The 25,843-nt window shown below is 53.0% G+C and overlaps 1 protein-coding gene across 1 annotated transcript; it reads left to right on the top strand.

Moving 5' to 3' along the window:
- The first annotated feature begins 4,269 nt into the window (after positions 1-4,269).
- On the top strand, positions 4,270-17,684 carry BPIFB6 (BPI fold containing family B member 6). Its single transcript, XM_047770330.1, has 15 exons — positions 4,270-4,988; positions 6,220-6,319; positions 7,413-7,517; positions 7,964-8,113; positions 8,278-8,341; positions 8,807-8,867; positions 9,621-9,712; positions 10,515-10,691; positions 11,870-11,923; positions 12,293-12,466; positions 13,232-13,299; positions 15,192-15,237; positions 16,057-16,120; positions 16,529-16,605; positions 17,493-17,684. Exons 1-15 carry the CDS (start codon positions 4,889-4,891, stop codon positions 17,523-17,525), a joined length of 1,365 nt encoding a protein of 454 aa, XP_047626286.1. The 5' UTR covers positions 4,270-4,888; the 3' UTR covers positions 17,526-17,684.
- The last annotated feature ends 8,159 nt before the right edge of the window (positions 17,685-25,843 follow it).

Below are 25,843 nucleotides of genomic sequence, written 5' to 3'. Positions count from 1 at the left end.
GCGAGAGGTCGAACCCGCATCCTCATGGATACTAGTCGGGTTCATTACTGATGAGCCTTGATGGGAACTCCATGGCCCTCTTATCACTGTTATTGTCAGCATGGAAAGAGCTGGGGCACACTGCTTCCAATGGCTTCAGTCAGAAGCTGGCTGGGCCAGTCTCCCTGGGAATGCTGAAACCATGCGATGACCCAGGGCTCCAGAAAGGACTCTGTTTCCTTGAAGTCATTTATTTTTTAGGGAGCTTGCCTCCTATCTGGCCACTGGAACTCGGCTGGGGCCACTTTGAACTTAGAGGAGCCGGGGCTGACATGACTGTCCTTTTCTCAGAATTACTATTATCATTCTGCCCCCTCATCATAAAGAGGATCAAACAGTGGCCCAGGGTGGTTGAAGGAGCCACCCAAAGCCACACAGCTTGAGAGAGCAGTGGCTGGGACTGGGGCTCAGATCCCTGAATCCACACAAGGGATTATTCCCAGCCTCCCCGCCTCCGGTCCTTCCGGCCTCTCCCTTCCCCCTAATACCCAGGATGGGCCTGGGGCGGGGCAAGCAAGGCCACTGGACAGAGGAGGAGGCGTGGCCTGTGCTCCCTCTGTCTGTTGGGGGCAGATCTGCAGGGATAAAATGATGCTATCTGCAGTCTGGTTCCTCCAGCTCAGGGGCCAGATCAGGATGGAGACTGCCTGGGCCGACCTGGATCCTTCTCTCCCCTGTTCCAACCTGGCTTCAGCCCCCCTGATCTCAGGCATGCCCTCAGGCCCCTCTGGCCTCCACGGACACAGAAGTTTCCTTGATCTTCCAGACCTGTGGGCTCCCTGTGGGTGGAAGAGGAAAACCCCAGTCCTCCCGCGTTCCCCCAGGACAGTTCATCACTCTCAAGGTGCCTCCAGCCATGCCGCCTGCCCAGAGCCTTGTGGAGAGCAGAGCAGAGGCTGTGCAGCCCGAGGCCTGGGTTCTAGCCTCAGCTCTGTGGCCAGCTTGCTTTGTGGCCCTGGGGTCACCCTGCCTTCATGCCGCTCCAGATTTAGACCTTGGGGGCAAGGCCCTGCCCCAGCATGTACCACCTCCTGGCATCTCAAAGAGGGTCTCCCCTGAGGACACCCCACCGGGCCATGAGCTCTTTGTGCCCTCGAATCTCAGACCCCAGCCCTCATGGTCCGCCCACATCCCCCAGGCCTTTGTGCTTGCTGACTTCCGCCCCCCGCCAACTCCTTCCCCTGCCTTGCAGAACTGGATCTGCTCACCCCCCAGCATTGGCTCCAATGCCTCCACCCAGGGGTCTTCTGCTCTGAATATAATCCTGTACTTCCCTCCCCATCCCATGCCCGGTGAGCGGCTTCCACCACTCTTGGCTCCCCAGGACTGACCTGGCTCTGCGCTGTCCACTTGTGGGGTCTCCCCTGTAGGCTCCAGAAGCCCTCTTAGGACCCCAGTTGCCTTGCTCACAGCAGCATCCCTAGCACCTGCACCGGCATGGTGCACAGTAGGTCCTCAATAAACTTTTGTGAAAGCAGTAGATAAGGGCCAAACGCATGTCCAATCTTGTAAGAGGTGCTGAGTCTAGGGGCGGGGGAAGTGAGCCCCAGTGCCCCCTCTGGCCACCTCATCCCCTCCCCAGGCCCGCCCCAGTGCAGCACCAGGGCTGCTTTGCCACCCCCATCCTCTGTGCTATTTACATTGGAACAGACTGAATCATCACGTGAGCATCGGGGCTCCTGTTCTTTGGGCCTCTAGATAATTATCTGGGTCTTATTAAACCCTTAATTATCCAAGCAGCTAATCAGGCTCCCACATATAAGGGCTTCCTCGTCCCAGGGTGGGGAGGCAGAGGCCAGTCATTGGAGGACGTCCCCAAGCTTGGCAAGGTAAGGACAGGCTCTACCTGTGGAACTCTCCCCAGAGAGTGTCTTATTCACCCCCTGTCATTTTACAGATGAAGCCATTGAGGCTCAGAGAGGGCAAGGGACTTGCCTGAGGTCACACAGCAACTGGGCGGCAGGGCCAGGGCTTGGATCCATGTCCTAACCCCTGTCCCGTGCTCCCCACCTGACAGGAAGCCACTGGACAGGGCAATCCTTGGATGCTGTAGGCCTTGGGCAAGGTCAAGGAGATAGCAGATCTGAGATGCCTCCTTGGGCTCCATCTGAGGCTGATGGGAGATAAGAGAGGCTCTGCTTTGCAGGAGCTCAGAGTTGAGCTGAGGCCACAGGGGTGGGGCTGCTATGTAGAAGCATTTGCTAAGCAGCAACAGATGAGAAAGACTCCAGAAGGAGGAAACTTCGCACGCAGAGGATGAGAGCAGGAAAGGTTCATCTTGGGGTGGGATGGATTCGATATACAGTCAGGTTCAAACTGTGATCTTTGAGGCTGTAGGTGGTTGGAGGTGGATGGGAGGCTTCCTGGTGGAGGAGGCAAGGGCTGAAATTAGGACTTGAGGGGTAAGCAGGTAGTAGATGGGTGAGGGGAGGGAACCCTAAGAGGAAAGGACAGCTTAGGCAAAAGCACAAGCACAGTCAGAAACAAAACCCTGGCACTGACCGTTTGTCCCAGAAACACTCTCCTGACTATGTACCATGAGCTATTGTAAGATGGCAAAAAACCTGCTCCGAGGGGCCTCGACACCTGTCATCATTTCTAGCCTGGGAATGGGACAAGTGGGGTGGCACACAGTCTTGGGGAGACTGGGGTGAGGCTGGAGGAGACCCTTACCCAGACCCTTCATGCTCTGCTGCCCTGGTGCTGATCCCCACAGTCCCCCAAGGGGTGATCTTCGGAGATTTGTCCCTGGATGCGCATGTGCCCAGCATTCCATGGCACACACATGTGTGTGTGTTCATTGGGGTTGGGGAAACACCAATATTGAATATTTTCAAGCGCAGATAGATATTTTAAAAATTGAATGGGGGAGTTCTCATTGTGGCCCAGTGGTAACGAACTCAACTAGTCTCCGTGAGGATGTGGGTTCGATCCCTGGCCTTGCTCAGTGGGTTAAGGATCTGGCGTTGCTGTGAGCTGTGGCTTAGGTCCAAGATGTGGCTTGGATTTGGCATTGCTATGGCTGTGGTGTAGGCCAGCACCTGCAGCTCTGATTTGACCCCTAGCCAGGGAACTTCCATATGCCACAGGCGTGGCCCTAAAACAGAAAAAAAAAAAATTGAATGGGATGAGAGACAAATAAATCATGCTTTCATTGAGCAAATATTAATTGTAGGTTCAATGGTCTCCCCGGCTTTTTATATGCTGGTTGCTTCTCATCCTCTAGGTCTTAGCCTAAATAACTTCTCTTTAGAGAGTCCTTCCCTGACCCCCTTTCCCTGGCCCCCACCCCATATACACTGCACCACATTCGATGGCATCTCTTTATTTTTTCTATTTTTTAATTTTTTATTTGTCTTTTTAGGGCCGCACCCACGGCATATGGAGGTTCCCAGGCTAGGGGTCTAATCAGAGCTGTAGCCGCCGTCCTATGCCAGAGCCACAGCAACGCAGGATCTGAGCTGTGTCTGCAACCTACACTACAGCTCATGGCAACGCCGGATCCTTAACCCACTGAGAGAGGCCAGGGATCGAACCTGCAACCTCAATGTTCCTAGTCGTGTTTGTTAACCACTGGGTCACGATGGGAACTCTGACAGCATCTCTTTAAAATACAGGAGGACACAACTTAGAATAGATTTACAAGGAGATCCTGCTGAATAGCATTGAGAACTTTGTCTAGATACTCATGTTGCAACAGAAGAAAGGGTGGGGGGAAAAAATGTAATTGTAATGTATACATGTAAGGATAACCTGACCCCCTTGCTGTACAGTGGGAAAAAAAATATTAAAAAATAAAAATAAAAAAAATAAAACACGGGAGGAGCTGTATGTAGCTTATAGCCCAGCCTGCCTGGCGCATAGTAGGTGCTCAGTAAATGCCAGTTGAGTGAATGAACACATGCAGGCAGGCATGGGCTTGGACTGGAAACGTGGGTCCCTAGTAGGTGCCCGTCTGTGTTTGTGGATCGGTGGAGCCCTCAGAGGCAGAGCCTGCTGTCAGCAGGAATCCGTCTGGAAAGCTTCCTCTCTGGTGACACAGGCCAGTCCTGGTGGCCACCCCCTCCCCCGCTTCGATTCTTTTCAGCCAAAGCTCAAACCTGAAAAAAACACTTGGCTTCTGGTTGGGAGAATTTCAGGTCTTGGTAAGTAGTCAGTAGGAGGAAGGGGTGTCTGGGGGTCTAGGGTGGCCGTGGGGCTTTCCTGGGAATTTTGCAGGGTCTGGGGTGGGAGGTTGTTATTCTCCACTCAGCAGCTGTGTGGCCTTGGGTCAGGTTCAAACTGTGCCTCAGTTTCCCTATGGGTGAGGTGATGTCTCAAGCGGCCTTAAGAGGCTGTGGGCTGAGATTTCTGGAAGTGAGACTGAGCTGGAGAGGGTAGGGGATGCCACTGGCTATAGTGCCAGGGCTGGGGGAGCAGAGGGTTCCCCCATTCCCACACTGCAGTGGGAATTCCCAGAGTCAGGGCCAGGCTGGAATCTCCTCTGTGGCCCCAGCATTGCCCTCTGACCCACCCTTGAACTCAGGAAAACCTGCAGCTAAACTTCCCGCCAACCCCATAATGCAGACTGGTCAGAATGCATCACGCCCGCAGATGAGGAAACTGAGGCTTAGACAGGGAAGTCACCGGCGTGGGGTGACTCCAGGAGCCCTGTGTTTAGTCTGGACACTCTTTGGCCCTTCTGGAGGAGGCAGTCGTGAGGTTTGCTCAGCTGGCTTGAGTCCAAAGGCTCCTGGACTCCTGAGATCATCCAGGGGGCCTAGTCTGCTCAGGAGCATGGGGGGATCCCCAGGGGACCCAGGGCCTGGTGGGCTGCCCCCAATTCAGGTCCCGTGGCACAGGCGGAGCCATGCTGCAAATCCTGTGTCTGGCGCTCTGCGGCCTGCTGACCCCAGCACGAGCGGACCCTGGGGCGCTGCTGCGGCTGGGCATGGACGTCATGAATCGAGGTGAGCTGGCGGGCCCCTGGGGGGCTGGGGGCTGGGGGGTGGGGACAGGGGTTAGGGAGTAGGTAGTGATGGCTCCTGTTTACAAAGACTTGAGTATTTTATGATCTTCAAAATAAACTTAGCAGCAGTATGTTATTCTTCCATTTTACAGTGTGGGGTGGGGAGGGGGGACTGAGGCCCAGAGAAAATGGGGCGACTTGCCTAAGATGCCCCACCAATTGGAGGCTGAGCTGGAAATTCTGCCTCCTTGGAGCCTTTCCTTGGCCCTGATGGCAGACAGGGGTTGGCATCCACAAGTGGTGAGAGACATGAGCTAAATCCCAGCTCTGCCAACAATTTAATGTGTGACCTCAGGCATGTCACTTACCCTCTCTGTGTTGCCATTTGCTCATCTGTAAATGTAAAATAGGGTTAACCATCCTTGTTTGGCAGCTTTAGATGAAATATGAGATTTAAGTGCCCTGGGGGTCCTTTACTAAGAAATACTTTCCATCCCAGCTCTGGGACCCCGAGGGAAGTCACATCCAGGCGTAAGGGGCTAATGACGGTTCATCAGTTCCACATTTGTCCCCTCTCTGGGAACTAGCCTGTGACCATTATGAAGTGTTTCTCCAACATGTCACTTGGGGTTGGGGCCTCCAGGCCCGGGGAACCAGAACATCCTGGCTTTAGGCACAGAATCTTCACTTTAACAAGCTCCCAGTGGAATTCCCTAATCACCCAGGTTTGAAGGGGCTGGGCCACAGGATAAGGTTGACACACTAGCTTGGGGGTTCAAGATGCCCCCTAAAACTGCTCTAGTTGCTCTGTCCTGTCTCTCCCCACTCCAGCCATGCTGTATCTCTCACTCCTCCCTCGCCATACCACCTTCTTCCCCACATCCCCGACTTGGCATTTGCTGGGCTCTCTGCCCCGGTGGCTTGCTTTATCCCTTTACTTCCTGGTGAAAATTCCCTTTCCTCTCTTGAGGACCGACTAGCATGTCACCTCCTCCTGGAAGCCTTCCACAGCTCTTCCTTTCCTGACCCCAACCCCCCATGCGCTTCCTCCAGCTGCCTGCAGTTCTTATGCTCCCATCACTCATTCCTGTCATTGCTGGTGATTCTGTCTCCCCCATGGACCAGGGCAGGGGCTGGGCATGACTCATCTCTAGGACGCTGGAGAGACCGGCCCAGGGCAGGGAAGTAGCGAGGAGCCCAGCTGAGTGTCTCCCCCCGACTCCAACTTCCAGAGGTCCAGAATGCCATGGATGAGAGTCACATCCTGGAGAAGATGGCAGCGGAAGCGGGCAAAAAGCGACCGGGGATGAAACCCATCAAGGGCATCACTGAGTGAGCAGGGGGAGGGGCTTCGGGGGAGGGGATGGGATGGGGGTGGTTAGGGCAGAGGGTGGTGGGGAATGCTGTGCTCAGGCCCTGATACAACTGGTGGGAGAGCGATGCAGGGTGTGGGGCCTCTTCCTGGCTTTGCTGCTGGCTTGCTGTGTGACCTTGGGCAGGTCATTGCTCCTGCCTGGGCCTCAGTTCCCTCAGTCATTTGCTAGGGTCAATTCTAGTCCTATTGTGAGCAGGGCTATTGGAAGGAGGAAGGGAGCCTGGAAAGTCAAACTCCAACTCCCTGCATGCAGCAGGAGCTCACTGAATGTACATTACATTGAATGATAAGCCTTCTGGTGGCTGAATCGGAACGATCATCTAATGACAGGGGCAAATTCGTTTTACTGCAAGCATCATATGTGGTTGATTGGTAGGGGCTTCCTGGAATGAAGTCCTGGGGAGGGGTCTCAGGCACTTTCTGGACTTAGCAGGAATAGGACTGTGATCAATTAGCAATGTCTGCCAAGAGCTTGGGATGGGCAGGCAGATGTAGATGTGCCATAACTTTGTTATCCTGGATCTTGACTGGCGGTTCTCAACCAGGGCTGATTTTGCCTCCAAGGGACTTTTGGCAATGTCTGGACACATTTTTGGTTGTCACAGCTTGTGGGGTGTGGGAAAGGGGCGCGTCCAGTGCCTCTACTGGGCAGAGGCCAAGGATGGCTACTGCTTCATAGTGTGCAGGTCAACCCATGGTAAAGATGATCCTGCCCCAAATGTCCACAGCATCACTGTTGAGAAACACTTATCTAAGCAAACATCTGTTTAGCCAGTGGGGAAACTGAGGCCCACAGCAGGGACAGGAGCAGCCCAAGGTCACAAATTAAGCTGGGTGTTCCGACTCACATATGGCGAGTTCTTTCTGCGAACAAATTGGTTTATCTCCAGCCTTTTGTTTGTGTTTCATCATGGCCCCAGCGGTAGGTTTAGCCCTATGAAACTGGTGGGGGATTTACCCAAGGCCTCCCCGGAGCGTGATGGAGGAGCCGATTGCGGGCCTGCATCTCACCTGTCAGGTTCTCATTGCTTGTTTGTCTGCCCCTCCCAGCCTGAAGGTGAAGGATGTGAAGCTTCCTGTCATCACACTGAGCTTCATGCCTGGGGTGGGCATCTTCCAATGTGTGTCTACGGGCATGACCATCACTGGCAAGAGGTGGGTATGATGGGAGGGGAGAAGGAAAGGACGATGACCTCTTTGTCTCACCCTGGCATGCCCCTTTATTGAGTATCTACTGTGTACATGTTGTGATCTGAGATGATGCAAACTTGGTTCTTACCTTTGATGAGAACCAGACCTGAGCACAGATGATCACAGACTGAAGGCTTGGCCTGGGACAGAAGAAACATTGCTAGGCTGCAGGGGGTGGATATTAGAAAAGACTTTTGGAAGATGATGACAGCTGAGGCAGATCAGGGTTTTGAAGGATGTATAGGAGTTCGCCAACGCAAGAGGGGAGAGGAAAGACTGGTTGTGTGAGCTCATGCAGGTCCCATCCCTCTCCCCCTCTAAGAACTGCTGGGACTGTGGGCAAAGAGGTGACAGGGGTAGTGGCCAGAGTGGCAGAGGTGCTCATGATGCCTGCCTACCCCCTCCTGCAGCTTCATGGGTGGGAACATGGAGATCATCGTGGTCCTGAACATCACAGCCACCAACCGGCTTCTGCAGGATGAGGAGACGGGCCTCCCCATGTTCAAGAGCGAGGGCTGTGAGGTCATCCTGGTCAGCGTGAAGACGAACCTGCCTAGCAAGTGAGGGGCTCAGCAGGTCGGGTGGAAGGCTGGGTCCTCCTTGCTACCCTGCCTTGGCCCAGCATCCCACTGCCTGAGCCTCTGAACTTCCTTAGCCATGTCCCTGCATGTCCCATGCCTAACTTCCTGCCGTCTGTGCCTTTGTCCCTGTCCTCTGTGGCCAGCATGCTCCCCAAGGTGGTCAACAAGTTCCTGGACAGCACCCTACACAAAGTTCTCCCTGGCCTGGTGAGTGCCCAGAGCCAGCCTCTGCCCTGCATCTGCAGCATACTTAGACCAGGGCCAGCATGTGCATTTCATCTCGAGGGCTTTCTCTGATTGACTGCTTGTGGCTGAGGAGGGTTCTGAGGCTGTGGCTGGCTCAGTGGGAGAAACTTCTGTGACCAACTAGTGATGTCTGCTGTGAGCAGGGGAGGAGGTGATAGCAGTCTGCACAGCACACTTGCCAACTCTGCATAGAGCACCAGTCCCTAGGAAGTGAGTCCTCATTGACCTTGCTGGCTGTGGTCAGCAGATCTGGATTCTAGCCCAGGCTCTGCCATTGATTTCCTGTGCAACTTGTGGCCTTGTGCCCCTCCTCTAGTCCCTGTCCCACCAGGACCCTTGAGACTCCCTGTGGAGGAATATTCAGCTGTGAGGAGTGAGGCTCTCCATGCAGGGGCTGCCTCAGCCCAGTGCCTTCTCTTTCTCCAGATGTGTCCAGCCATTGATGCGGTTCTAGTGTACGTGAATAAGAAGTGGGCCAACCTGAATGGTGAGTCGCCCTAGCCGTGCCCTGCTCCCACAAGGGGACAGCAGGATGGCTGGACTTCAATGCCCTGCTCCCCATTCAAGGGTCTGCTCTGGGCCCAGCCTTGAGACTAGAGGAGATCTAAGATCACCAAGTCCATTCATCCCCCTACTTCCCATATGGGGAGCCTAAGGCCCTGAGGGCCTCTGGGGTCCTTGCCTCTCAGCCCTTCACCCACTGTTCTACCCATCACTCCCCTGACTCCAAGGACAGCAGCCATTGTATCCTTGCACCACAAACCTCGCACCACAAATTGTAACCCCAGTAGCAACCCCGCCCTTTCCTTTGCCCAGGAGATCTGCTGCCTCCATCACGTCAGGGTCCACGGGTCCTCAGCATGGGGGAGAGGATAGCCCAATGGCTGGCACTGAGGAAAACTGGTTCATGTGCCCAGCAGTGTGTCCTGGGTGGTCACTTCACTCCTCCAGCCTCAGTTCGTGCATCTGTAAAATGGAGCCAATGATCCTGTTCCTGCCAGTCTGAGAACTGAGCTGCACAACCCTTGGTGAGCTCTTAAGCTCTGTGCTTGTAGCGTATGTGAGGGGGCGTGATTTTCTGGATCAGGCACCATTGGCTCCATTCTCCAGATGAGACTACCAAGGCCCAGAGATGCTAAGTAGTTTGCCTTGGGTCACCCAGAGGGCCAGTGTTCCTGGCGCCCAGGTCAGGCTGAGATGGCAACTGGCTGGTGCTGAGTGAAACCTCTTTTTTGTATAGCCCCCATGCCCGTGGGCCAGATGGGCACCATCAAATACGTCCTGACCTCCATACCAACCACCATGGCCAATTACATTCAAGTGGACTTTAATGTAAGTGCTAGGGGTGGGGAGGGGGAGGGGGCGGGGGCAGGAAGGGACACCAGTAGGCTGAGGTCTCATCTGGCCGGGGATAGCTGGCTGGGCTGGGACTGCAGAGGGTAGGAGGGTCCTCTCCCTCCTTCTGCTCTCAGCATGAACCCCAAGTCCTGAGCTGGTTTCTGGGATGGCTGACTCCACACTCCGCTTCTCCCAAGGTTGCCTGCTTCTCCCAATGAGTGCCTCACCCAGTTGCCCCTGTCACTGTGCAGGCGGGAGCGCCACTATCCAGCCAGGGGACAGGCTGGGGTCCCACCATGAGCTGGTGGCAGAACCAGGTCATCACTCAGGTCTCCAGGGCCCCAGGGCCCCAGGTGAATGCATCTTGCAGGAATGGGGAGAAAAATCCCAAACAGTCATCTCCCTGTGAAGTCTTTCTCCAGAGCGTGGTTTCTACAGGGCCCCGTGTTTTTTGTTTGTTTGTTTTCCCACTGACCTCCTTCTCCTGAGAAGAGAAACATGTTCTGTGCAAATGAGGGCCCCTATCAGTCAGAGTCAGGTCAACTGAGGTTCCTGAAGCAATTCTGGGTAGGAAGTGCCAGTGGTTTCGTGACTGACTCCTAATCCTCTCGGGCCTCAGGCTACCCACCTCCACCCTGGGAGGGCTGAACCCCTAGAGTCTGCTCTGGCTCTATCGTCTTAGGACTTGCTGACTTGGGGCTGATGTGAGCGCCATTAGTTTGGAGGACTGAGAGGCACCCTTGGCCACGGTCCTTCATGGCCAAGGCTGAGTGGCTGTCCCCTGGCTGTCCCACAGCCTGTGGTGCAGCAGCAAAGAGGTGATACCATCCAGCTTGCTGATGCTGGGGAGGCCCTCGAGTTCCCCAAGGACTCTGCTGCAGGCTCCTCACAGCTGCTGCTCTCGGCTGCCTTCCTCACGGCAGAGCTTGCTCTTCTGCAGAAGTCCTTTGATGTGAATATCCAGGATACAACGGTGAGCTGCCCGGGGTCACACCCCCCACATCTGCATCTGTCCCCTGTAATGATACTCCCTGCCTTAGAGAGTGTATTCCGAGGCTTATCTTGGGGTCGTGGGCCACACTAGGCCTGGGAGGTGCCAGGACTGGTTTAGGTTTCTATCATCTGTTCACCCCGCTATCCACCGTCTCACTGTCCAAGTAACTACCATCTACTTATCCATTCATTCAACTGTCCACCAAACCAAGTATTTATCCATCAGCCTATGACTCTCATGCACTGGCCATCCATCCACCTTATTTTTATCCAGTCACCACCCACCCATTCATCTATATCACTGCTATTTATTAGTGCCCTAAACTCCATCCCTCCAGCTAGCATCCATCCAACCCTAGAAAAGGGCCTGATACTATGGAATGAGTGAATCTATGCTCTGTCATTTAATACTCAAACACCCAGATATCTACCCACCCAATCAGTATTATTCAATTATCTATTCATTCAGTCATTCATTCAATTATCCATTATTAAATTATCCAGTCATGCATCAATCCATCCAAGAATTATTCAGTAATTATTCAATTATCCATTCATTCGTCAAGCCACACTGATTGTCCCTTGATTCACTCTCCTATCCATGCGTACACCTTCCATCCATGAACCTTCCCATCCATCCGCTCACCCATCAATCCATTCATCATTCACTCTTCCATTCATTCATCAGACCATTCCACCATCTTCCCATGCACTCATCCTCCCATCCATTATTCCTTTCATCCCTCCACCCACCCATTCACCTCCCCGTCTACCTGTGATTCATTCTCTTACACAAACACTCATCTATCCATTCACCCATCCATTCACCCACTCATCTGTTTATCCACTTTCCCCATTCATCTACCCATCCATGGATCCAGCCAGCACCCCCTTTCATCCATTGAATCCACCCATTCTCCCATCTATCTGTCTGCTTTGTCACCCAACAAAATTTTCACAGCGTGTGATCTTGTTACTCAGACCTATGGGCACTGGAATGTGTGAGCCCCTGTCTGGAAGCTCATATCTACTTAATCAAAGCGTGGTTAGCGTTTTGACGCAATCTCAGAGGGCACTCCTCATGGAGTCAGAGGAGAGGTTTGTTAGGATGGCTCAGGGAAGCCTGCAAGAATCCTAACCTGGACTTGTATTCTGTAGATCGGCGAGCTGCCCCCACAAACCACGGAGACCCTGGCTGGCTTCATCCCTGAAGTGAGTGCCCCAAGCAGCCCTGCTCACCACACCCCACCCTGTTCTCCAGGTGAAGAGACAAGGGACTGTAAACCCCACGCCTCCCTTGCCCACTGCGGCGTCAACCCGATTTCTCCATAAAGTACTCGTAGGGCCCAGTTTAGAAACAGCTGAGCTTTAGCACATTGCACTTCCACGTCCAACCTAGAAGCAGCCAGATGGATCGCCCACTTTGTCTCGTCTGTTTCCTGATAGGCACACCCTCGCCTTTGCTGATAGTGCTTCTAGGGTTCAAGGTCAAAATCCCCTGGTTCATGAAGGACTCCTGGTTTCAGCTGAAGCTGCCAGCCTGAGCTGTTGGCCCTGAGGGGAATTTTTTGGTTTCTGTAGGTGGCTGAGGCCTATCCCAAGCCGAAACCCCTGGTGACTCGGATCAGGATAAACAAGCCCCCTAAGGTCACCATGCGGACCGGCAAGAGCCTGCTGCACCTCCACGGCACTCTGCAGATGTTCGCTGCTCGGCAGCGGAGCAGGGCTCCTGTATCTCTCTTTCTTCTGGAAATTGTGAGTGGATTCTGTGTCCCATTTAGACCCAAATGCATGAATATCCAAGAATGGAGGGTGGACTTTTAGCTAATAGCCAAGAAATGGATTGAAGGGTTCTTGGTTAATCTCAGTTGTGTGATCTTAACCTCCTGGGCACTGTCACCTGACTTGGGCTCTGTCGTTAATGCTTTGAATGGCCAGAAAGATCAACAAAATGGATGGAGGCCAGAATTTAGTCCTTCCTTTCTCTTCCCTCCCTCCTCTTCCCCTTATTCTCTGCCTTTCTTCCCCCCCCCCCCCCCGCTTCCTCCAATAGTCATCAGCTTCTATAAGGGCAGTGAAAGACTCACCTAGAGAGCTAGAGACATCCTGAATCTAGTTTTAGAAAATCACAGAGGGCTTCCTAGAGGAGGTGATGTCTCAGCTATATTTTGAAGGTTGAGCAGGAGCTGGCCAGGGAAAGGGTGGGTGTTGGGGAGGCTGGTGATGGAGGGGACTCCAGGTAGAGTCACAGGCTTTGCAGAGACCTGAAGCAATAACATGGTGAGGGCAGGGACCTACAAACTGCCAGGATTTGTGATAGTATTATCCTGGGGAGATGAAAACCCTGGGCCGAGTGCATGGGGAGACTGCTGGGTTCGGTTCCTGAAGGTAGATGGGCAAAGAGGAAGACCCCTGCCTTGCCTTGGCAGTGATGGTGGTCCTGGGAAGGTGATCGAGCCCCTGGTTTTACCAGCCCTGATGGGGGACCCACTGCCTTCTCCCTGCTTCCCTCCATGTCAGCACTTCAACGTGAAAATCCAGTACTCAGTTCGTGAGGACCGGCTGCAGATGGCCACCTCTCTGGACAGGTAGGAGTCTACTGCCCACGCTGGCATCCCTGTGCCCCTGCATGGGCCTTCTCAGTGCCACTTAGTTCCCTGTTCCAGAGTCTCCTTCTAATCCATCCAGTGTGGCTCACACTGGCCAGGTTGCTCTGGTCACTTATCCCTCTTCTAGAACCCTCCATGGCTCCCCAAAATCTGCATGATCTTTTCTCAAACCTTCACCTGGCACTCAAGGCCCTTCTCAAGTTCTCCCACCATTTCTCCCACTATTCTACTAGGCTCTTGCACAGTGAATCTGAGTGTGGGCCCATGTTCCATTTTCCATTAATAGGCTTTTACCCTTGCCATCCAAATGCCGTCTCCTCCAGGAAGCCTTTCCTGATACCAAAAACAGCTAATGTTTATAGAGCTCTATTTATGAAGCCTGGTTTCACATTCAGTTGCTCATTGATTTTTGTATTTGTCCTAATTTTTTTTTTTTGTCTTTTCATCTTTTCTAGGGCTGCACTCACGGCATATGGAGGTTCCCAGGCTAGGGGGTCTAATCAGAGCTGTAACTGCTGGCCTACACCACAGCCACAGCAACACGGGATCCGAGCCGTGTCTGCGACCTACACAACAGCTCATGGCAATGCCAGATCCTTAACCCACTGAGTAAGGCCAGGGATCAAACCCGCAACCTCCTGGTTCCTAGTCAGATTCTTAACCACTATGCTACAAGGGGAACTCCTGTCCTAATTTTTTTTTTTAACCCAACTTGTATTAGACCAGGATTCTTTCAGTTGTAGAAGACAATTCCAACTTTAACTGGCTTAAGCCCCAAAAGGGAAACTTTTGACTCCTATATTAAAATCTCTAGAGATAGATCTTCCCTTTCAGGCATGGCTGGAGATAAGTACACAAAATTCTTACAAGTCTCCTCACTTGGCCTTTGCTGTCCGCTTTGTTGGACATTTTCAGGCAGCCTCACTTCTCCCCAGGTGGTTGTAAAGTCAGGCTTCCTGTTTTAACAGTTTTAATAAAATCTCAAGGCTGCTTCTCATTGGTCTGGCATGAATCACATGACCACCCACAAGCTATTCACTCTGACTCTAGAGACGGCATGCTCTGATTGGCCAGGCTCAGGTCATGTGCTCACCCTAGGGGCTCTGGGTTCAGCTCCACCTAAATACCTTGGAATGAGAACAGAAAATGGAGGACCTGCTGCTAGAAGAGAATAGATGTTGGGAAGATAGAGTTACCACATGGTCTGTTCTGCTGGCAAGAAGCTTATGGGAAGCTATGCAGGGAAGGGGGCTGTGTGAGGGGATCTGTGTCCTGCAAAAGTCTGGGACTAATGGAGTTGAGCTGCAAACCTCTGCACTCCTGGCCTTGGGCGGGAGCAAGACCTGATGGGGTCCCAGAGGGTGGAGTCAGGACCAATGACAAGAAGCAGTGGTTTGGGATGCAGGAAAACAAAGTGGACTGTAATGCAAGGTGCTAAGTCAGAGTTGCTGTTGTGGCTCAGTGGTAATGAACCCAACTAATATCTGTGAGGATGTGGGTTCAATCCCTGGCCTTGCTCAGCAGGTTAAGGATCTGGTGTTGCTGTGAGCTGTGGTGTGGGTCACAGACATGACTCAGATCTGGCGTTGTTGTGGACATGGCAGAGGCATCTGCAGCTCCAATTCCACCCCTCACCTGGGAACTTCCATATGCTACAGGCGTGGCCCGGTGGGGCGGCGGAAGGAGGGGGGGAAGTTGTGAAGTGCCCCATCCTATGTAGCTTGTAGGCAGATTTATGAGCACCAGGTGTGAAGGCTGGGGAGGGAACTTCTGCATCAGGGAGGAGTTGGGGTGTTTGAAATCCCTTTACTCCAGGGCAGGGGGAGTGGCCCTGACTCTCCTTCCCCCTCCTCTTTCCCTTTCTTCTGCAGATTGCTGAGCCTGTCCCAGCGGTCTTCCTCAATTGGCGCCTTCAATGTGAGTGTCCCAAGGACTTTTGCCTGGTCTGGCTTTAAGGCAAGACTGGTCCTATTCTTTGCAGGAAAGGGCTCTGAAAGGGAGGCAGAGTGAATAGAGTAGGTCCTTGTGGAGCTTGGGGCCCCTGACTGGCTGTACGACCTTGGGGAAATCACTCGGCTTCTCTGAGCCCCTGTTTTCTTTTCTGGATAGCATCTGGACGTCTCCCTGGATTGATGTGAAAAGCATTGTTATGCATAGCAGCAACCCGAGCTGGCTTGGCTGGTCCAGCTGTTATTTTTATTAGTCTCTGTAGCCTCAGGGCCCAACACAGAACCTGATACAGAAGGTGCTAATAATAATCATCATAGCAACCACAGCAGCAGCAGCAGCAGCACCAATTGCTGGGCACTTACTCTGTGCCATGTGCTTTACCTAAACTCATTGAATCCTCACAGAAACCCCGTGAGTAGGTGCTATTATATTTCTCTTTCACAGATGGGGTTACTGAGGAACAAAGTTAGTGAATGAATGAGTCGTCAGAGCCACTGAGTTTTCTGTAGCAGCAGGAGTAGGGTCCGCAGGCCACCCAGTGTCCAGATTTCCTTCTTGTCTGCACAGCGACCCAAGGCGCACATGTCACCCAAACTGGGACTAAGCAGAGGTGAAGGGCATCAGCCTACAGTCTAACAGTCAGATGCAATGGTGATGCGATTTGATGTTTCCAAGATTCATCTCTGTGGTCCCCAGACCCAGTGGGAGTGAGGGCTGAGAAAAATCTGTTGAATTTAATTCAGTGATGGGATGGAGGTGTTCTCTCTCTTTCGTTCTGTCCCCCAGGAGAAGGAATTGACTGGCTTCATCACCGATTTTCTCCAAGAAGCCTACATCCCAGCCATCAATGGTGAGGCCTCCAACAGGCTTGGATTTTGCTGGTGCCAAGAAGCACTCTGAGCTGGAAGGGACACAACCTGGGTGGTTTCAAAGCCCCTCCACTGGCCCCAGCTGAGGGAGGCTAAAAGGGAGTGGATGGTCATTGCGGAATCTTTGAGGCTGATGTCATCTTAATGTCACTTACCTGGGGCCCTCCCACGACTTGGACTCTGACCCTTGACCCTAGACCATGCGCTGGATCTTGACTCAGACCTGGGATGCAGGTACATGTGATCCAGCTGATGCTCTCTAGGCCTGTGCAGCTGGCAGACATCATGAATCAATCACTGCACTGTTTCCCACTAGTCCAGTCCAGGCAGGCCCTCCATAATCAATTGCAGAGCAGGCCCGCTGAAATGACTCTTCCTGTATTTCTCAGATGTGCTCCAAGTTGGGCTCCCACTTCCGGACTTTCTGGACATGAATTACAACCTGGCAGAGCTGGATATAGCAGAGGTGAGGAGAGGAGCTGGGGAAGGGCATGTCAGCCAGCACTGCTGGCCAATGAATGATGAGCGGAAGTTGGCTTCTCTCCACCCAGAGGGAGTTGGGCTGAGGAGGGTGTGGCCATCAGTACAATCCTGCCAAACCCTTGAGCAAGACCCTGCCCCTCAGATACCACCCACCCCCTCAAAGCCAGTGGCTCCTCAGGAGGGAACAAATTCTGCTGCTCTCCTTCTTTGCCACCTAGGGCAAATTGCTTCCTTTTTCTCTATGCTGCTGCTGCTGCTTCTTCTTCTTCTTCTTTTTTTTTTTTTTGTCTTTTTAGGACTGAACCTACCGCATATGGAGGTTCTCAGGCTAAGGATCGAATTGGAGCTATAGCTGCCGACCTACACCACAGCCACAGCAACGCCAGATCCTTAACCCACTGAGCAAGGCCAGGGATGGAACCCGTTGCGTCCTCATGGATACTAGTCGGATTCATTAACCACTGAGGCATGACGGGAACTCCTATGCTTCTATTTTTCTGTTGCCTAAAATGGAGATGATAAGGTATATCCACATCAGAGAGCTGTTGTGACGATTCATTGAGGTAATTCACTAAAGGCATACAGTAAGCACTCAGTAAATATTAGCTTTACAAGTCACACCAAGCATTGCACTTGGAGCATTCGATGGACGTTTTTCTCATTTAATCTCTCCACTCTGGGAGGTAGGGGCGCTAATCCCCACTTGACTGTTGAGAAAACCAAGGCTCAGAGCAGTGAAGTGTCACAAAGCCAGTCTCATTCCTCCTTTGCTCTTAAACATGGCGCTGGCTGCACTATCCCTCCCTGTGTCTGGGTGGCCCCATCATTGCTCCCCGAGCCCCTACCTCCTGGCCCTTTGTCTCCTGCCAGAACGCCCTGGTGCTGGACTTGAAGCTGGACTGACCAGGACAAGATGTGCCTGCCAGCTGCTCACATACCACCATCCGGCTGCATCCTGTGGAGGAGCCTGATTGGAGCCAGTGGGCCTGGCCCCCTACCACCAGGGCTGCTTCCTCTGATGGGAAGTAAGCAGGGCAGGACTGGGCTAGGGCCTGGGCAATAAACAGGAGAAAGGCCCTTACAAACGTCGGATGCTTTGACCTTTTTATTTGTGGCAAATCGATGTGTGGCTTTTCTTCCCCTTTGGTGGGTGCTGGGGGCTAAGAGTAGCTTGGAGTCTGAGGGGCTGGCCTGAGCACAGATCAAGTACCTGCTGAATGCCATGCTCAGCGCTTTACTTTTAGCATCTATTTAATCCACACAATAACCTTGAGAGGAGGGCGGCTGTTGCCATCCCCACTTTACAGAGGGAATGGAGGCCCAAGGAGGTCAACTCCGTGGCCCATGGTCACAGAGTTTAACAAGCCCCTCCCACTCCACCTTAGCTGTTGCCCCCAAATCTTGATAACTTGAGCCTGGCCCTATGCACAGGGCGCCCGTGGAAGGCCCTGTGTGCTCCCAGGAGTTCTCCTGTGCCACCTCCTTTAACCACCCCAACAGGTGAGGGAGCTGAGGACTGTCCCCATTTCACAGATGAGGAGGCTGAGGCTCAGTTCAGGGGGACAGAGCTGGGACTGTAATACAGAAGAAAAAAAAAAGAGTTCCCATTGCGGTTCAACAGGTTAAGAACCTGACATTGTCTCTGTGAGGATGTGGGTTCGAACCCTGGCCTGGCTCAGTGGTTAAAGGTCCAGCATTGCCCACAAGCTGCGGGGTAGGTCACAGATGCTGCTCGGACCCAGTGTTGCCACGGCCATGGCATGGGCCAGCAGCTACAGCTCCGAGACGACACCAAGCCTGGAACTTCCATATGCTGCAGGTGCGGTGGTTAAAAAAAAAAAGAGAGACAAACTCAGGCTCTAGAGCCAGTCTGCCTGGGTTCAAATCCCCGCCCTGCCTCCTCATGCCTTGGGCAAGTCACTTAGCTCACCGAACCTCACGTTCCTCACCTGTACAATGGGAATGATGACAGTACCAAGCGCAGCAGGGTTGCTGTGAAGATTAAATGAATCAAATCATCAGAAGTGCTTAGCGTGGTACCTGGCACCCAGAGAGTGCTTAATAAGTGTTAGCCACAGGTGAATGTGTGAGGCTGGGGGAGACATGGACAGGTGTGTCTGTGTTGGAGTGCGTGTGGCTCAGCCATGCGTGACTGTGCTGGCGTGTGCATTTTGCAGCATGTGTCACTGTATAAATGGCCTCTGGATCAGGGTGGCCCCAGATGTCTGCAGCCATGCGTATCCAGTCGTGGAGGTTTGTGTCTGAAGAGACCTCTGGGGTCCATCCACGTCTACGTGTCTGCATGTTCCCATGTTACTCGCACATTGTCTGCATCAAGGGTGGTTGCACATCCCACAGACGACACGCATGCGAGGACTGGCTCCTGCAGGTTTATATCTGCCCCATCACTTCTCCTGGGAGTCATATGGATACTGTTCTTCAAATGGACTCTTTTTAAAGTAAATATATGTTTACATGTAACTAAGTCAAAAATACAATTTAAAATAGATATATTCTAAGTGGACCCTGAAAATCAGAATCATTTCCTAGAATGTAAAACAAAACAAACGAAAAAACGAAAACATAACTTTGAAAATAAAAAAGGACATTGGAGCCCCTGTGATGAGCTGGTTACCCCAGCCCCCAAATTATCAGGATGGGGGCCCCATGTGTCCATGTGTTAGTGTGTGTGTCTGTCAGAGGCTCTGTCTCCATGGGGGCAGGGCTGTGAAGGCAGGGGGTCCATGTCTGGGCACACGGAGGTGTCTGTGGGTGGTGTGGTCAGAGGCCTGGCCATGAGGCCGGCACTCCTGGAGCCCACGGGGCCCCAACCCCAGCCCAGCCTGGCCCAGGCCCATGTCACAGAGGAAGGAGGGACCCTCTCTGGCCTTGGCCTGGATGCCAGAGCCTCCCCTTTTCCCTCATTGTCGGCCCTAATCCCATCACCCATCATCTCCTGTTTCTGGGACAATAGCAGCCTTGAGACCGGGCTGGCAGATCCAGACGCCGGTAATCGTGGATAATCTGTGGGTGGCTGGTGCCTACCCTGGGCGTGCCAGAGACGCCCCCTCCACTCCCCTAATCCCAACCTTGGATGTTCACACAGCACATGATGGCCACCCAAAACCTCAGCACCGCCCTCTCCCTCCCAGGTCCGCGCATAGATGGAGAAACCAAGGCACGAAGCTTGAGAGTCAGGAGGATGGGGTTCTTGCCTTAGCAGGAACAGGGGCACATTGTGTGGCCTTGGACAAACCATAGCTCCTCTCTAGACCTCAGTTTTCTCATCTGGAAAATGGGTGGAGTGCTCAGACCTCTAATCTGATCGTAACATTCTTTGAATGATCAGTTACCCCAGATTTACCATGGGCAGGAAATGAGGGCTGGGCTGGTTGGGGGAGTCCTGGGCTGTGACCCCACCTCCCGGGGAGGCCGTGATGGGGGTTCTCTGCCTGTGGGCATTGCTCACCTTCCAAGACTCCCAATCCTGGATGAGGAAGTGGAGGCTCAGAGAAATGAAGGCAGCACCAAGGGCACACTTGCCTGTGGGGCTGGGACTTGAAGCCTGTGTCCCCGAGTCCAAGGCTCATTCTTGCTTCTTCATATCTCATTCAGCAGCCAGCTGCATCCTCCTCTAAAGAAACTGAGGACCAGAGCGGGTGTGTGATCAGCTCAAGGTCACAGAGCAAGAAGGCAGCAGAGCCATGTCTTTGAACCTGGGCCTATGGCTATTGAGCCCCACTGCCTGCCAGGCAGCCACCTGGGGAAGCTGAAGACCATACACCATCCCCCACATTTGTGTCCACACCAGTCACCACCCAGCCTGCTTCTCAGACCCTCCTGGCCCACTCTCAGCTCCAGAACCTCTAGGAAGGCCTCTTTGCCACGGTCTGAATTACTCTGGCACCTTTGGCACCCCTTCCTTGATGCCCTGAAGTCCATTTCCTAGACACCTGTCCTCACGGCCAGACCAGTCAGGTGAGAGTGGGCACCTCTAACATCGGCCCATTTTGCAGCTGGGGAAACTGTGGCTCTGAGACAGGGATTATCAGAACCAGGATTTAGTCCCAGGCTCTAGGGACTTCACTCTAATGCCCAGAGGTAATTCTCCTCATCAAGTCCCTCTCCTGCTGTAATCCCTTCCATGGCTCCGCATCACCCAGGACTCTCCAAAGGGCAGCACCTCAGATTGCCCCTGGAGGCTGGTTCATGCCAGTTCCCAGGCCCTCCACCCCTGGGCCCGCTGAGTCGGGCTGCAGGGTGGGGCCTGGAGATAGGGATTTTCATTCACCCTTCCCATGTGCAGGCCCAGTTCCTGCCTTGGCTTCTGTGCACGAAGGGACTTGCGGGTGCCTGGGGAGCTGGGGGGTTGGTCTCCTCTGGAGCAGGGTCTGGAAGGAGCTGAAGCCTGTACCTTTGGAGGGGTGTGGGGGACATGGGGCCAAGGAGGTGACAGGACCCTGCAGATGACTGTACAAACTTAGAGACTTTGGCTTTTTTTTTTTTTTTTTTGCCTTTTTAGGGCCACATGGGTGGCATATGGAGGTTCCTGGGCTAGGAAGCTCAGGCAGGCCAGAAATTAGACAGCATTTTCCTCCCTTCCAGGGGGCCGGACCGAGCCGTGGTTAAGATGATGAGTGTCAGAGGCAGATGGGCTGGTCACTCGTGTGTGACCTTGGGCCGGTGGCTTCTCCTTGGAGAACCTCGGCTTCCTGAGGGTGAGACAGAGAGATAATGACAATGCTGACCTTCCTCGTCCTTGTGATGACTGAACGGAGTCATACACATCAACGCCTGGCAAACAATAAGTGCTCAATAAATGCCAGGTGCTAGCTTTCCTTCCTCCTTCCTTCAACAATTCTCTTAAAAATATTGGTGCTACCCCGTGCTGGTGAGGATGCAGAGGCACCGTGGTGAGCCCCGCGGCACCTAGGAAAGCTCTCTGTGCGCATGCTCTGCTAAGACCCAGCCATCCTGCTCCTGGCTGGTCACCCAAGAGAAGTGGAAAAGAACGCACATCCACGAAAAGACTCGACAAGAATATTCAGAGCAGCTTTATTCCGGGAGCCGACAACTGGAAGGCCCTGGTGTCTCTAGGCAGGAGAATGGATAAGCAAGCTGGGTGCATTCACACACGGAGAAGCAGAGGGCAATGAACCAATCATTGCCTCACACAAGGCACAATGTGAATGAACTGCATAGACACGGGGTGTGAGGGGCCACACACAAAGAGTACATGTGCGCAGTTCCATTTTCGGGACCCTAAAGAGCTTACCTGGCTCATCTACTGCGTTAGAGGTCAGGCCTGGGTGGGACATGAGGGGGCTTTGGGAATACTGTTCGTAAAAATTCAGCAAGCTGTACACTTAGGATCTGGGCTTTATTTATTTATTGTCTTTTTAGGGTCATACCCGTGGATATGGAAGTTCCCAGGCTAGGAGTCAAATCGGAGCTACAGCTGCTGGCCTACACCACAGCCACAGCAATGCCAGATTTGAGCCTTGTTTGCAACCTACACCACAGCTCATGGCAACACTGGATCCTTAACCCACTGATCGAGGCCAGGGATGGAACCCGCATCCTCCAGGGTACTAGTTGAGTTTCTTACCACTGACCCGCAATGGGAACTCCTGGGCTTTTTATTTTATTTTATTTTAATTAATTAATTAATAATTATTATTATTTTGTCTTTCTGCCTTCTCCTGAGCTGCTCCCGCGGCACATGGAGGTTCCCAGGTCAGGGGTCCAATTGGAGCCGCAGCCACCAGCCTACGCCAGAGCCACAGCAACGCGGGATCTGAGCCACGACTTCAACCCACACCACAGCTCACAGCAACGCCGGATCCCCAACCTCCCGAGCAAGGCCAGGAACCACAACCCCATGGTTCCTAGTCGGACTCGTCAACCTCTGCACCACAACGGGAACTCCTGGGCTTTTTATTTTAATGAAAGGTTTATTCTTTAAAAGCAGTGTGGTTGGAGTTCCCATCATGGCTCAGCGGTTAATGAATCTGACTAGCATCCATGAGGATGCAGGTTCGATCCCTGGCCTTGCTCAGTGGGTTAAGGATCAGCATTGCCATGAGCTGTGGTGTAGGCTCGGATCTGGCGTGGCTGTGGCTGTGGTGTAGGCTGGCAGCAACAGCTCTGATTCAATTCCTAGCCTGGGAACCTCCATATGCTGCAGGTGTGGCCCTAAAAAGACAAAAACAAATAAATAAAAGTGGTGTGGTTAAGTAGCCTAGCTCAGTGTCTAAAGTCATAAGACGAACATGGTATGGTTAGGGGTTTGGAAGTTATGAGGTGAGCTAGACAAATACCATTCCTCCTCCATCTCCCCAGGCAAAGCTTCAGGGCCCCATCAGGTGACAGCCCCACAAGTACCCAGAGACATGGTTACAGCCCTGCAAGCCACAGATTCTGATAGAGGGGGTCCCAGGAGGCTTTGGGACCACAGCCAGCTTGGAAGTCGGGAAGACTGCCTGGAGGAGGAGCCAGGATCTGCAGAAGAAGTGCAAACAAAAGCCAAAGACGGAGTTCCCATTTAAGAACCTGACTAGTATCCATAAGGATGCAGGTTCAAACCCTGGCCTTGCTCAGTGGGTTAAGACATTGCCGCAAACTGCTACATAGGACATGGATGTGGCTTGGATCTGGCGTTGCTGTGGCTGTGGCGCAGGCTGGCAGCTGCAGCTCTGATTCAACCCCTAGCTGGGGAACTTCCACATGCCACTAGTGTGGCCCTAAAAAGAAAAAAAGAAAAAAAAAAAGCCGACGTCTGTAAGTCTGTACAGTAATCCTTAGGGTCCTGTCACCTCCTCGGCCCCACGTCCCCCATACCCTTCCAGACGCACAGGCCTCCCTGGTGTTCCTGGAACACATCACCTCAGGACCTTTGGACATGCCCTGCCCTCTGTCTGGGAGGCTCTTCTCCAGATATCCACCTAGCCCACTCCCTCTCCTCCTACGGGTCCAAAGTCTCACCTGCTCCAACATGAGGCCTCCCCTGATCATCATATTGAAAACCGCACCCTGTTCCCCTCCCATCCCCCCTACCCCCCATTTTACTTTTGTCCTCAGCCTCTGACTTACTGCATCACCCGCTTACCTGGTCCCCCCTCCCAGGCTGCACTGGCCAATGTGATGGCCAAGAGCTGTTCCAGGAGATTGAGCATGACGAATGAGGCGAGTCCCAATTTGGTGGGCAGACTTAGTATGAGAAAAAGAAGGTAGAGTGTCTCATTAAGAATTTTCTACAACATTGCTGGAGTTCCCGTCGTGGCGCAGTGGTTAACGAATCCGACTAGGAACCATGAGGTTGCGGGTTCGGTCCCTGGCCTTGCTCAGTGGGTTAACGATCCGGCGTTGCTGTGAGCTGTGGTGTAGGTTGCAGACGCGGCTTGGATCCTGTGTTGTTGTGGCTCTGGCGTAGGCCGGCAGCTACAGCTCCGATTCGACCCCTAGCCTGGGAACCTACATATGCGGGTTCTGGGAGCGGCCCAAAGAAATAGCAAAACGACAAAAAACAAAAACAAAAACAAAACATTGTAAGTCACCTATACTCCAACAAAATTTTAAAAAGACTCAGTTGCCCATTGTTTAAAAAAGAATTGTGGCAGAATAATAAACACACATTGTTAATCATAAACCCATATGTGGACATATGCATTCGTCGGAAAAACTCTGTCATAACAAGGCTTGTAATGAGGTGAACGAGAAAAAACTTAGACATAAACTCGAATATGAAAAACAAAAGAAGTTTCTGTTAATTGAATGTTAAATGTATTTTAGGTATATTGGGTTAAACTATACGAGTAAAATCAATTCACTTGTTTCTCTTTTTATCTTTTTTTAAAAATGTGGCTATTAGAACATTTTTTTATTTTTAAAAATTTTCTTTTTAGAGCCATACCTGTGGCATATATGGAAGTTCCTGGGCTAGGGGTTGAATCAGAGCTACAGCTGCCAGCCTACACCACAGCCACAGCAATGCAGGATCCGAGCTTCGTCTGTGACCTACGCTGCAGCTTGCAGCAGGATCCTTAACCCATGTAGCAAGGCCAGAGATAGAAGCCCCATCCTCATGGATGCTGTGTGGGGTTCTTAATCTGCTGAGCCACAATGGGAACTTCGCTACTAGACATTTTATGCCTTTTTTTTTTTTTGTCCTTTTAGGGTCGCACCTGAAGCATATGGAGGTTCCCAGGCTAGGGGCTGAATCGGAGCTACAGCTGCCGGCCTACACCACAGCCACAGCAATGCAGGATCCTTAACCTGCAACCTCATGGTTTGTAGTAAGATTTGTTTCTGCTGCGCCATGAGGGGAACTCCTAGAAACATTTTAAATTGGATTGTATTTCTACTGGTCATCTCCTTCAGGTCAGGTCATTTGTCTCTTTGGCGTACAGCTATAGCTCCAGCACCTAGCAAGCAGTAGGTGCCCCACGAATGCCGACTGAAGAATGGATGGATGGATGGATGGATGGATGAATAGCTCTCCAAAGTCATCTTCCGCAGCCTCAGGAAGGGAAAAAACAGCCTGCTCGGGTGTTCAGGGGACACTGGGTCTTGGGTGGTGGGGGTGGAGTTGGTGGCCCTCCCCCACATTGGCCCAGAGCTCCTCCCTCCAGGCCCCTTGGCTGCCTCCATGCCAGGCCTGGGGTGGGGGGTAGCAGAGGGTCAGGAGGCCCAGCAGCCTTGAGCTCCCCCTTCTCTCCCTGGGCCTCAGTTGTGGTAGGTGGAGAGGCAGGGTAGATTCTATGCCATCGGGCTGGGGCCCTGGGGGAACTCTGGAGGGAGACCCCAGAGGTGGGCTGAACGCCCTGCCCCCACCCCCAGGTCTGGAAGGAGGTGGTTGCCCCCATGCCTTCATTCCCGCCACTGGGCAACGACCCCAGTACTCCCCACCTTCACTCTCCCCCAGAAGGAAGGCTTATCCCAGGCCCGCAGGGAAAACCACAATTTGCTTCCGACATGACATGTTGACGGGTTTCTGGCCGCTGTGCCCCCTTTGTGTCCCTAGAGTCACTGTGGGCATATAAGAGCCACCCCCAGGCCCGAGAGGGTGGAGGAGCTGACAGGAGGCCAGGAACCCCCACCCACCCCTCGTGGAGCTGCAGAGCGGGTAAGCCAGCCTGCGGGAGGCCCCAGTTTATCCAGATCCCCTGCTGTTAACCCTGGGACCTTCCTGCCATCCCATCTGAATAAGGGGCACAGAAAGA

The sequence above is a fragment of the Phacochoerus africanus genome, chromosome 3 (assembly GCF_016906955.1).
Source record: "Phacochoerus africanus isolate WHEZ1 chromosome 3, ROS_Pafr_v1, whole genome shotgun sequence".
Lineage (NCBI taxonomy): Eukaryota > Metazoa > Chordata > Mammalia > Artiodactyla > Suidae > Phacochoerus > Phacochoerus africanus.
Note: the sequence above shows the minus strand (reverse complement) of the source record. Positions and strands in the feature narration are given on the sequence as shown.